General features: G+C 42.7%; 1 protein-coding gene across 11 annotated transcripts in view; it reads left to right on the top strand.

Moving 5' to 3' along the window:
• TANC1 (tetratricopeptide repeat, ankyrin repeat and coiled-coil containing 1) overlaps window positions 1–13,719 on the top strand; it is a 230,335-nt gene that overhangs the window by 161,724 nt on the left and 54,892 nt on the right. For 8 of the 11 annotated variants that reach the window (XM_087435249.1, XM_014785939.2, XM_014785943.2 and 5 more), the window contains 2 exons: window positions 7,393–7,656; window positions 12,829–12,951. In XM_087435249.1, the coding sequence (XP_087291375.1) occupies window positions 7,393–7,656; window positions 12,829–12,951 (387 nt within the window). The remainder of the gene's footprint in view (window positions 1–7,392; window positions 7,657–12,828; window positions 12,952–13,719) is intronic. The other 3 variants (XM_014785942.2, XM_087435252.1, XM_014785940.2) reach the window with 2 other exon arrangements.

Below are 13,719 nucleotides of genomic sequence, written 5' to 3' on the forward strand. Positions count from 1 at the left end.
TGTGTCGTTCACCTGCCCGCCTCCCTAACACCTGAGCCACCATATTCCGCCAGGTAGCTTTCAGGATGATTAAGTGCTCAGAATTTGAAAAGGATAAAGCAAGAACTTAGACTCTTCCTGCTGCCCTTCCCCTTTCTTTGGGGGAGGGGGTGCATTTGTTCCCCTCCTCACTGTGAAGCTGGGAGGCAGGGGTAGTTCAGTATCCTCACAGAAACATTTCTACTGCAAAAGTGGCTTGCAGTGAAACACTGGACACTTGATTCATATCCTCCTGGTACTTGCTGGAGTTTGGTAATATTTGTTTTTCTGCCCAGTTGCTTAGGACATAAAAGTCAGCCCATGATAACTTTTTTTTAATCTTCCCATGTCTCTCTTCTACGCCCTCCTAGGCTTGTAAAATGAAAGAGATTCCAGAGGTAGCTTAGCTTTAGACCTTCTATTTCCTGGACTTTGTGCCCCAGGGGAGATGATCAGCTGCAGAGAGAGACGTACAAAGAGGAATTAATTGTACTTTATTTTCATTTTTACCTTGTAAATCCTGCCCTTTTAATTTTATGCTAATGATACCTTGTTGCCAGCTGTATTGCCCTTCTTGCTACTAAATTGAAATGCTTTGAAATTGATTTGGTAATAACTATTTAGAGTGTTTCAAATCTGTGTTAATATTCATTTTGCTACATTGCCTGCAATTTAAAAAATCATCCTTAATTATAGAAGCTTTTTTTAATCTCTTGGGTGATGGAGGAAAATTTGCCTTTACATATATAATTTGGTAATATGTGTAATGTGGGAAAGAAATGTTTGGTGATGATTCGAGTCAACAAAGTGCCTGCTATACTTTTATGCAGACTGTGGTTGGATTCTTCTGGCTGTTCTGTCAGTGTAGCAAGCATTTATTGGCACCTACTGTGTATTAAGAGCAAGTTTGTTCAGTACTGTGACAATAAAGATGAGGCACAGTATCTATTTCAAAACTAGTCCACCTGTGGAACCAAAGAATAGTCTTTGGTTGACCTGGGCAAGTTGTCAGTTGCTGAAAAGGGTTTAAAATATAGCAGTGATTGACACCTCTGATGGAAGATGTATGCTGTAGGTGCATAATACTACCAACCATTGATAGTGCCTTATGTTTTTTTCCGGAAGAGTCTGGAATTCTGTGGAGTCATTGGACTATGTTAGAAGCTCCAGTGTACAGGTCATACACTATATATATGTGAGTTCAGTGTACAGGTTATTCGAAGCTTTACCAAAACACTGTGCCATGTGCTATACTGGAAAACTTCATGTTGTTTCAATCCACAAGCTTTTCTCTGGAGACTGTTACCTGCTCTGTTAGACTTAGTTTGGGTAGTGTGGCTCAGTGAGGCAGGTCAGTCTCTCCCAACACTCCCCCAGCTGATTTTTTAGGTGTTTTCACAATCAAAGGGCCTGACAACTGCTGCTGTGAACGCATGGTGTGGGTCCCTGGCTGCGCTGCATGTCACAGCAGAGCACAGCTTGCGCAACGCGATGAGCCCTGAGCTGGAGATTTGGTACAGAGATCTGTCTGTCATAAGCCAAAGCACAGGGCCCCCACACAAGGCCAGAAGGGTGGCAGGGCCCTGCGGCATGTTACACAGGGCTGGCCAGGAGAGCCAGGATGTTGACCATAGAAAGTTGAAGAAAGAGAAGCCAGAAAGTCCCTGGAGCCAAAGGTAACTCAGGCTGGCTTTCTCGTGGCACTCCAGGCCAGGGTGAGTTAGCTTGAGTGCCGTCGCTGGAGCCCTCTCCTTGCTGGGCTGAGAGAGGTAAAAGCAGTCACTCCAGGGGAGCCTTAGTCTCTGTTCCCTGTGTGGTTGGTTAGTTTGCGGGTGGGCCCGAGGCAGAAGCACAGTGTGGCGTTTCCACTCAGAAGGTTTCACGCAGGCTGGTTTCCTCCGTGCAGTCTGTCCTTTTGTCACTTGGGAGTATCCAGAGTATGGCATGGCAGCCTGCGCTGTGTGAGGTGCGAGTGCAAAGGAGAGGAGCGGAGCCTTCTGTCAGGTCGAGAGGCCCGGGGTATTGGGCACGTTGCTTCCTTGACTTGTCTCTCTGATCTTTTCTCAATCTCATGTAGACTTTCTTTGCTTTCTCTTTCGAAAGTCGTGAGTGATCTTTATGCAGTTAGGTCAGAGGAGACGGTATCTGCAGTAGTTGGATTTCCCTTTTCTACTCAGTTCTTCCTTTCTCCCACTTTTACAAGCCACCATTACGTTTCTTTCTTGTTTGATCTTCAATTCATTGGTCCAGTGTTTTAACTTTTAAACTCTTTGTGTCGACTATTATACTGAATATAGAAGTTTAAAAATGTTTGGCTTTTTAGTGCTACTTTATTTTTCTTCAGTTGTATGGGGGGGAAGACATCCTTGACTACTCATGACATATGAGGCACTTTACATATGCCCTTGTATCTGATTTTCTCCACAGCCAGGGAAAGACAGAGGACTCTCTTCACAGAGCCCTGGCTCTGAAAGTGGAGAATGCAAGACAATCTGTGGAGTGCTTGAAGAAAATTTCAATTTCTGGGTTCTTTTTTATCCTTTCAAAATGTACATTTTTGTGTATGTTTTATATTATAATAAATTAGAGTACTACGTGTCCATAATTTATAAATACATGTATTTGGGATGCATGCTCAGTTTTCTGATAGTAGATCAGAACTGTGGAGAGCACCGTTCTGGAGCACAGCAAGGCTTCAGGCCTCCTGGGGCTTCCTGCCCATAGGACTGTTATGATGTTCAGTGAGCTGAGATATGATAAGAGCTTAGAAGAGCCCTTAAGGGCTTATGTAAGAGCCCATATGTAATAAGCACTATAATAATATTCATGTTAGCCACCGTTGTTCTTATTTCCTAAATATACTTATTTATTTATACTTAATTCTTCCCTGGTGGATTTGAAATGCTCGCAAATAGACATTTAGTAAAACAAGATTTTTCCTTTCCAGGGAAGGTATGAGTTGGGGAAAGGAAATAAGAGGAGCAAGAGAAAAGATGAAGTCAGGAGTCAGGTTCATAAGATTTCATTCATTTTGCTCATAAGTGGGTAGGGAGTTTTAAGATTCCTAGTAGCTAGTATAAAGAGAGAAACAAACACTTAAGATGATGTTTATAGGTACAGACAAAAATGTACCCATTCCTAGTGCTGGGCCCAGAGAGACAGACCCCCGTTTAGGTTCTCGAAGGGAAGAAGCGCAAGCCCCTTGCACTTTTCACCTCTTGTCTTTTCTGTAGCTCAAAGAGGAAAGAATTCTGCTTGATGTAGTATACTTTTGATATCAGTGGCCTTTTGGTTCCTCAGCAGTTCTGGACTAAAGCTGTAGTCAGTTTAATTTTCTTCCTGATATTCTTTTAAACCTGTAACTTGATTTAGATCCTGCCAAACTGCTTCCTGGACCCTGGACTTATACTGATGTTTTTAAATTCTATTGTAAATGTACATTCAACATATGAAGGAATCTTCAAAAGGTAAAGAGAGGTGAAGGAAGGGTGGGAAGAAGAAGGAATACAGTTTCATTGCAGCTTTATACAGCAAAACATTTCACGACTAAGTAGATCTCTCTCTCTGCTTCCCCCTCCTCCCGGTCAACCGGTGACTCCTTCCTGGCTGCTGTGAGCCCATGACTGGCCTCTCTCCACCAGCCCCTGCCAGGGGCTATAGTTTTTAACAAGGCAGACTTCATGAACTGTAAAATATTTTTTGGCCAGAGATACTTAGAGAACTCCTTTTGTGTGTTGAGCACTGTGTAAGGCAAAGAGAGTTTTAAAACATACTGTACGTGCAGTCAAAAGGACTGGTATTGGACATACCGTGTGTGAGTGTGTGCACGCGTGTGTATGATTAGTTTTTCCTGAGTCTGTTTCCATATCTGTAAAGTGGGGTTGATGGTTCTCAGCCTACCTACCTTTCCTCATGGGTTATAAGGATCTTGTATATGTCCTAAGGTACTTTGAAAGTGCTTGAGAAGTAGTGTAGCCTGTGCGCTAGGAGGTCAGGTTAAATGTGCTGTTACTACAGAGGAGGATAGCACGTTGTCCCTGGCTAGGAGGAATTTTCAGACTACACAGAGTCAGAAGTAGCGCATGTGAATCAGTGAGCAGTACCAAACCTAATTTAATACGAAATTGTGAGGCACAGCCTAACCTCACAGCTTCACAAAACGTAAGGCCCGATCAATCACTCATTTCACAGAATCCTGCACGTTGGAAGGGTGGTTGAGCTCCTGTCCGAGTGATGATGGCAACCCTTAGTTGACAAAAGCTGGCGTCTGTACTGTTTGGAGGAATAAGATGTTAGAACTTGTGAGTTGTTAGGGAACTTGAAAGATAATCCAGTCTCCGGAAGATGTCAAATGGCACTTATTTTTTAGAGCTTTTTTTTTAAAAAAAATCATCATCGTTAAGATATTGCCCTAGTTTTTTTTTGTATGTATTAACTTGACTTGGGTTAATACATAGTTAACAGTTAATGCATTAACTATGTATTAACTTAATGTCGGTATGAAGTTGACTTCGGCTAACTTAATTAGGAGTTTGAATTTCTGTTAGCCTGGAAGAAAAAATAGGTAATTTTGAGTAGCCTGTCGTTTGTGGTAAGAACCAGCTTTATCTTTCTTGGAAACTGTGGAGCTGCCCTGTTGAGTGTGCTCCGTAGGTCACGCAGGGAAACTGGACTTGTGGGGCCTTTGTCTGCTTCATTGGTTCTGCTTCAGGGCCTGATCTTGCCTGAGCCGAGATGAAAATACACTGCCTGGGCTTCAGGGTGTGTAGGTGGATCTGGTATTGGACCCTAGGGAGGAATCCTGTGAAGTGGGGCATAAGGGCTCATGGCGTCAGAGCTTCTCACCTGCATGCCCCCAGGGCCCTGGGGAGTGTGGGCAGTGGAATGCGTCTCTTAGCTGAACTTCATGAGGGCAGTGGGAGAGTCTTCTACTTATAAACATAGTATAACCTTATAATACCCTCCTTTTGAAATGGCCACCCCATCTAGGACTTCCTGTCCCAGCTCGTGTTCCTGCAGCTGGGGGCCTTCCTCTCCCGCCCACTTTCCTTCCGCTCACCACCAGGACCTGAATGTTGCCTCTCAGCAGGGCCTGGACACTTGTGACTGTACGGTGAGAACTGGACCTTCAGTCTAGGAGCTCTGACCAGGCTGTCCCTCCTGGCCTCAGCTGCACCCTGCAGTCTTACTTCTGGTGCTGTCACTGGTAACAGGAGGTAGGGAAGTCCTAGTCCCTGTTCCCACTGCTTGAGGTCTGCGTTAGGACTCAGATCCTTGGGGGTTTGATTCCGAAGTGTGTGGCACTTAGGGAGCGCAAATGAGGAAAAACATCACTTTGACTTTCTGTTTATTTTTCACCTTAAGAATATGTGCCCCCAAATAAAACAGCCACAGCAATAAAACCAAGCAAATCACACACCCACCCTTAGTCTGGAACTTTTCCTGTAACTTAGATGTTGGAGAAGCCTGGGAACCTAACTAATTACAATGTGTCTGTGAGAAAAGCATTCTGAGTCCCAAACGTTGGACTTACAAGTGAAGGTTTGTAACACAATCACAACTTATTAACAGGATTACCGTTAATAATTACCATTAATAAGTAGTAACCTCATTAATAAATTAGAGTATTCCTTTGAAGCACTTAGTATACTCCCTGACATATAAAACCTTCAATAAATGTTAGTTGCTGCTATTATCACCAGCATTTCTAGGATGTAAAGAGTCATACTTGCTGTACTTATGCTCATATGAATGGTCCATTTAAAAAAACACACAATGAAGACTGTGATTGATTCCAAATAGATGGAGAGATTAGTGTTAATACTCCTGACAGAATGCTTGGAAATGCTGGGAGTAGTGAGGGAGATCCAAAAGGTGTGATGGGCCAGTCCCAAATCAACTTACACTTTGGGACATAATACCAACAATCCTGAACCAAAAGCAATGGGATTAAATCTAGCATCTCTGGCCACAGCTGGAATAGAAGCTTGTTCCCTTGCTCATTCATTGACTAAGCAGATGTTTATCGAGCCCCTGGTAGGTGCCAGGCCTGTGATGTTCAGAAAAGGAAGAGATCAGCTGGTGATAGATACTCTGAGGAGGCTTCAGCGTGCGGGAGGGATTTTTAAATAGAGAGACGAGCAGTGGATAATAAGTCCAGACTGGAGCAGCAGGAGCAAAGCGGGTTTTAGAATTGTGACAGAATGCCCTGTAGTCACAGCGAGGAAATTGTTTTGTCTTTTTTCTCAACCTTAAAGAGCATTGTAAAAACAAACAAAATGAAACCCCTTCAGACTCTTTGATCCTAGATAACAGACTCTGGTTGGAGCTAATTCACCAGCCTGCTGATAAAGTGTCGTATCATCACAGTATGTAGATGAAGCAGCTTAATCTAGGCCACTGGGTTCTGAATACACTCTGACCTGGTGCACTCCCATTTAAGTCTCGCAGTTAAGGGCCGGCCACTGAGATCCAAATAGGAAACACAAAGGGATCCAAATAGGGAACAACAGAGGATATGGCCCCTGTTCTCAAGGACACAAGCCAGTGTTGGGACGACAGTGACCTGTGCTTGCAAGGGGATCTCAGGGTCTTTAAATTGGAAGTGGCTGTTTGTAGAAGCTAGGTAGGGTGAATATTGCTGCTTTCCTTCATCATATTCCTCCTCTTTTGCCAAGATGTTTTTCTGTACTGGTTTTCTTTCTCAGAGGTCAAATTTTAGTTCTGCAATCAAGCGTCCCTTCCCATGTTTGTATTTTCCCTGCACTGGTTACATAGAGATTTTCCGTTCTGTGCTGCTAAAGTAATAAAGTCAAGTCAACCTCTCTGGATGGTCTTGAACAGATGTTATTAAGTTTAATTCTAAAGATCAAATTCTCTGCTTGACTTTATAGTTGTATTTTTGTTTTCATAGATTTTCTCTTACATCTTTTCTGCATTAACCATTGTGCAGCCCTGCCCCCTTCCTCCATGCACAGATGTTGTTATTTTGGAAAAAATATTTAAAAGTTCAGAGGAGTTTAATGAGATAGAAATTCTTCTGAGAGAAATTCATCTTTGTTAAAAAGAGAGGATACATTATCTCCAAATTACGTAGATTTACCGTTAACTCTCAGATACTTTCAGACAGCTTTTTCATTATCGTCTTATCAGAGTTTTTTTCCCTCTCTTAGAATGATTTAGCAGTTTATTTCCCCTGATAAGCAACATTCTTCTAATTTACCAAAATACATTGTATGAAACATACTTTGATAAAAATCTGTGTGGACCGGAAAACTTTCCATTGATCATGGGGAGGGCAGTGTGTGTGTGTTAACGCTCAACAGCCCCAGCTGTGCCTGGGCTCCTTCAAAGTATTTTGGTCTCTCATTTCAGCCACAATTACAAGTTCATCCGAAAACGATGACCGGAGTGGCTCCAGTTTGGAATGGAATAAGGACGGAAGCCTAAGGTTAGGGGTACAGAAGGGAGTGCTTCATGATCGCAGGGCAGATAATTGCTCCCCAGTGGCCGAAGAGGAGCCCACTGGGTCAGCGGAGAGCGTGTCGCCCAAAGCTGACGCCTCAGTTGGAGATGGTCCGGTCCCTTATTCTCAGAGCTCCAGCTCGCTAATAATGCCACGGCCCAACTCAGTTGCAGGTAAGGCTATGCCTCTCCCTGGAAGGGTTATCTCACTGGGTCTCGGGCCCCGTGTTCACTCTCCACTTGGGAATCTAATCCAGACACAAGCCAGCTTGGTGATCTTGGGTCAGGCACTTATCCTTTCTAGGCCTCAGTTTACCCATCTGTAAACATGATAAGATGGAGCTTAATGATCTTGATGTGATCTTTCTGCTCTGAAATTCTTTAAATCTATGATTTGGATTATGTGGCTCTTTGTGTATGAGGGAAGAAAGTACAAAAAACTCTCCCCTTTGTTATTTTGAGCCTGAGTAAATTCATGACTTTTTATTACATCTTGATAAACGGGAATTGTTGTTTAGAGTGAGTTTGTTAATATCAGCTCAAAGAATTTGTAATCCAGCTTTCAAACTTATTTTTGTATGACTGAGGCCCATCGAACAGATGGGAGGTCCGTTTCTGTATAATTCAGTTATAAGGGAGCTCACAGCTTAAAATATAAGCAGCGGAAGTGAGAGCTCTCAATCGAGGAAATGAAAATAGGCAAGACAGGTGTGCCTTAGCAAGATAGGGCAGCTGGAGCTAAAAACAATACAGAAGCGGTGACTGTTGCTAGTTGACTGGTCAGTGAGTGGTCGTCAAGCAAGGAGAGTAGTTTGGGGTGGGTGGGGATAGGAACTCTGCATCTGAGCTGTCGTGCCTGCTTTAAGGGCCTGAGTTTCTAATCTCAGGGCTCTTGGGTTGAATTTAGAAGAGGAACTTGTTTTGGTCATTCTTTGTTACCAACATAGCGCTTAAAATTTCTCTACTAACACATGGACCCAGGTCCTCTCTTCCCACTTCAAAGGATTTTTCTGTAATTTATAGTCCTTCAGGATGTGGCAGGCCATTCTGGTTGTTGTTGGGTGTTTTTTACAATAGAACTCCGAAGCAGCTGATAAATAAATGGCCCTAATGGAAAAGTTCTGAGGCGCAACTCTAATTCACTTTCAGAGGAAGTAAAAGGGCCTCATTCCAGAAGAGGGATTTGGCATGTCTGCCAGAAAGAAGTGCTGGAGAGCTTACGCGTATTGAGTGATGGTTCTTCCAAAAGCTCTTGTGTCCTCCCACCACCAGCCCACTACCCCCCTCCTATGTTGCACCCAAGGCATTTTAGACCATGTTTACCTCGTTATGATGAACGGTTCATTTGTATCATCCCAGAACTTGATAGCTTTATTGACTTCAACAAAATAAAGCAAACTTGTATTCAATTTAATCAAGCTATTTTAAAATTAGGAAACACATTAATACATTAACAGTGTTAAAAGCACCCCATTTGGGGTTGTTTTCTGCTTGATGCTCTTTTATGGGGTCTCCTGCCATGTGAAGTGACAGTGGGTGTGAGCTGAGCTTTTCCAGGAGACCACAGTGATTGCAGAGCCGGGCTTTCTGCTGTGCTCATTCATTAGCTTCTACGATGCACTTGAGCTAGACCTCCTGTGGAATGGGAGGGTTTTACCTTTGGGTTTGAGCAGTGACTGCCTGGCCTAATGGGTTTGCTCATTTCTTCTGTGTTCCATATTTTATAAACTAAAAGCATATTTTGGGAGGAAATAGGCAAGTACCTTACCCAATAGTATCTGTTAACAAGGTAAGAGCCTGGTAGATTCTTCATTGCCTACCCTCCTACCCTTGAAGATGAACCTCAATTAAGAAAGAATGGCAAGATTTTGCAAGTATCATTGAAAAGAATAAAGGATTCAGATTGTATAGACTATATGCAGCACTGTTTGTCTAGTGATTAGAAGGCAGTGTGCTACAAACAGGGCAGTAGGTAACACTCAATGTTAGGATTAAACTAATATGTAAAGGACCATGCACTGCAATCTCTTGGAAGTAATTTGCATGTGAAGATCCATGTAAACTCAAAAAAATTGCCATTTGATGGGAAACATCAAACTATTTGATTTGGTGTATGAGGGCAGAGTGAGGATCGCAGGTGAAGGAAGGGTAATGCCAGGCCTCTTTTCACAGCTTCCCCAAGGGACCTGGCCCCCCTGGGGGCTGAGGGTATGGAAGCAAGTTCCTAAGGTTGCCAGCTTCACTGTCATTGAGCCTGTTACGAAGACCTTTAGTTGTCTGTTCGCTGTCTAGTTCAGTGAAATTTTTATGTCAAAGGTTATAAAAATAACCAGGCTTGGAGATTGTTTCACTATACAGAGATTTTCTTTGTAAAGGTATTTGTTAGAGTGGACTTGATTTAGAATGCTGTGGTTGGGTTATTACTGTATACCACATCAAAATGTATGAGACAGAATGCCTGTTTCCTTTAATAAAAATAGAGTGAGAAGCCTTTAAAGTGTTATCTTAGAAAATCTAGAAGCTGGGTAATTGGGTTCTCCTATTTTGACTACTTTGTTTTTTTTCTCTTGTAATACTTTCTAAGTGGATCATAGAACTAAACTGTGTTTAGTTTTCCGGGGAAACTGACAAACACAAATACCAGCTGCTTTTCCTGAAACTCGGACCAGTAATTGCCCTGGACTTAGTGGCATTTACCTTTGATAGATTAGGCCAGGGTGTTTCAACAGGTATGTCTCTTTGCTTGTCTTAGAGAAGTTTCCCTCTGCTTCTTTCTCCACCTTGCTCACTCTACCCGCCCCACCCCCCGAAAAAACCTCTTTCCTGCACCGTCTCAAAATGTACTTCTCGCTCAGATGTTAGACACAATGTGTGTGTGCAAGAAGTGTATAATTAATTTAATTGTAGAGATATTAGCAGTAGGTTTATTGCAGCTTGAAATTATTGCTTTACCTCTGATTTTTTTCGGCCCTCGGCAGGGTTGAGAATTTTGAAAGCATTTATTGTTAAATAGCGGAAGTGAGTCTAATTCTTGTGCTTGTAATCTCCCAGAATCTATTCTGTGAGAAGGCAGAATGTGGGCCAGGTATTGCTGGATGGGGCACCCCTGGGTGCAGAGCTAGGGCTGAAGCTTCACTGCTCCGACTCTCCGTCTCTCTCTCAGTGGCCTTGACACCACCTTAGACAGCAGAGGTAGCCGGCAGTTCGTGATTGGCAGCCCTGCTGAGTGATGGTCCATTTCAAGGAAGCTTAGTCATGTTTGAAATGGAGAATCAGACAGAGCTGTGGAGTTGCTGAGGCCGCTTTGTTGTATACTTTGGATTGAAGCTGTGGTGACTGGAAATCTGAAAACAGAGGTGTTTGAAGCCTTACCATCTCCTGCATCTGTGTCAAACCAGGACAATCCCTTCTTTGGAATGCCCTTTATAGTCTCATGTTCTTAATCCTTTCAGTTGTCCCAAAATTATAAGCTGAATGTCATGTTCTAAGGGGTCAGGGGAAGAAGGGAACTAGGAAACCCTTTGGAGGCTCCAAGTGATTTGTGTTCTCCAGGGCTGAAGCAGCATCTCAGACATTCGTGGCTGTTCCAGCCCTGGACTGAACTGACTTATGGGTTACAGCTGTGGCTGCCCTGTCTCCCTCGGCCTCCAAAATGTGGGTGTATTCACAGTGAGGTGTGCCGAGGATAGGGGCATTTGCAGAAGCCCGGGTCAGAGTCCCAGGTCCCAGACAGGAGCCTAGAAATATGTTCCAAGCTATATTATTCTAGGAAGCCAGGGTGCTGAGTGTGGTCCTGGTGGCCCTCAGGAAGTTTCACACGCCCTGGTTGTGAAGGACCTGGAGAGAAGCTAGAGGCTGCCATTGGATTCCCATAAATTAGGCCCATTGGGAAGTCCTGAATAAGGAATTAGCTGAATCTTTCTAACAGGAAAGATTTGTGTGGAGTATTGACATAAATGTGTACATGATGTGCAGACAAGCTGTGCACTGAAAGAATGCAGAAGGGTAAGTGTATGCTGTTGCAGAGTCGAGGTGTCAGGTGTTTCTCTGTGGACTGGGAAGGTGTAGGGCACATGGTTGATGGCCCTTTGGAGAATGCAGCAATAGGGGACATGCCGTCACAGAGCCAGACCATAACACCCAGGAGCTTGTTGAATGAAGGAATGAGAAGAGGTGGTACTAACAGTGAGGAAGGAGAGGACTGAGGCCTTAGGAGGAGAAATAGGAAGGCGTAGATTGGGCAGATGGGGCTGGGTGGCTGGACGCTGCATTGGAGCCCATGAGGTAGCCAGAAGGTTTTCAGCAGACAGATGGTCCAGCTTGACTTCTGTCCCTCAAAACTTGGTCCCACTTATGATTTCACCAGCCCTTAGAAGCCTTAGCCCTTGGAATGTGACTCCCTCCTCCCCTAATTTGCTCTCAAATGACATCTATATTTTATTATCTTGGAAAATAATCATATGTCTAGGATCAGCAGTACTTTTATGTCGGCCCATTTAACCCACAAACCAAATTAGGTTAATTTTATTTAGATTTCTCTCATTGTGACCTAGGATGCATATGTAAATAAGAGGAGGCTCTTTTTTTTTTTTTTTTTTTTTTAAGGCAAAAACATGCACTGCATGTTTGCTTTTAAGATTTGCCAAGAATTAACAAAATTATTTTGTACTGGTTATTTTTATAATCCAACTTGTGTGTATGTTTAAATAGACCCTTAATGCTTTTTAACAGGTTACCTATGTGCTGTGAGTCTTACTGATTTGGTCTGAGGTAAATATGATTACTTAGTTTTAGAATTTAAAAAAACACATACATATGATGCTTAGGATTATGTTTATTTCCAATGAAGTCTACCTGGCTTTTACTGCCAAGAGCTGACTTTTAGTGTTCTGAGCACTGTGGAATTACACACGCAGACTCTGCTCACTTAATTAACAAGGTTGGAATTCCAGCCACAGTGGAAGGCTCTCTGGAGCTGCAGAGAAGACTCTAGTCCCATGCTGTGTGTTTGCAGTAAGTACTGAAGCTTTATTGAGTGACACTTGATTGTCAAGTTTCTTCATAAAAATTTTTGGTGAAGTCTGTTTGTTTCCAGGAATAATGGAGAATTCTAGCACCCATATGATTTTGGTTTAAGAATGAGGAAAACTTGGTTTTTACCACTTTTGAATTAATGGCATTGCCAAGAAAATAAATTGGGGCGGCAGGCAAACAAAACCAAAATCACCTTGATGTAAATTTTGTTGAAAGCCTGAATGGAATTGCTTAGTAATTTACAATTTATAGTAGTTTGGGTATGATATAAATTCAACTTTGAAGAGACTAAACTTCAGTTTAATATTACAGCGACAAGCTCAACCAAATTGGAAGATCTGAGTTATTTAGATGGGCAGAGAAATGCTCCTCTTCGAACGTCAATTAGACTACCATGGCACAATACGGCTGGAGGTAGGGCACAGGAAGTTAAAGGTATTTATCTTTGCATCCATTGTGATAATGGATATGGTGAGCTCATTCACTAAACATTGAAAGTCTGTGATAACTAGCATTGAAGCCAGCTGTTTTAAAAACATGACGTGAAGCGTATGTTGTGAAATTTATCTGTTAGGTGTGCTAGGAGGCCATCCTTAACAGTTTTGGGCTTCTTCCTTAAAATACGTGATTAACTTGCTTCTGGAGTTGAAAAATAATTCTGCAGTATGTTATTTTGAAAATCACTAGATTTTTTTGTCGCTAACAAAGAATCAGCTTTGTTTCAGTTCCTTGGGCTGTACTGGTCACCTCCTACATCTACCTGTGATGCACACTGTGGTCAACAGCCTCACCGTAAGGGGCAAAGCGCCATCCACCCAGAGGAGAGCTGGGGCCCTGTCTCTAGGGAAAAATGCATTTCCATTTTACTCATACAGTAGTGGAAGAAACATGTCTTAAATACTGTTTCAGACTCTGAATGAGACATGGTTTGGCCCCTTGCATCACTTTCTCTAATTCTCTGTGTCTGCCTTGAGTCATGAGAAAGCTTAGAGGCGTGAAAGGACTAGGAAGTCATTTGAATAGGACCCTTTGTGAGACCAATACGTTATGTTAAATGAGGTATTATGGAAGTATTAGTAGAACCAGGTTGGAAATACTTACAGATCCCTTATGGGGTAAAACTAAAGGCCATACTAAGTGTAACACACAGGCAATGATAAATTGAGTTTTTTAGTGTGTAAGTTATGACCTTCTTCTAAAATA

Source organism: Ceratotherium simum, chromosome 9, assembly GCF_057802395.1.
Source record: "Ceratotherium simum simum isolate JZ-2026a chromosome 9, ASM5780239v1, whole genome shotgun sequence".
Classification (NCBI taxonomy): Eukaryota; Metazoa; Chordata; class Mammalia; order Perissodactyla; family Rhinocerotidae; genus Ceratotherium; species Ceratotherium simum.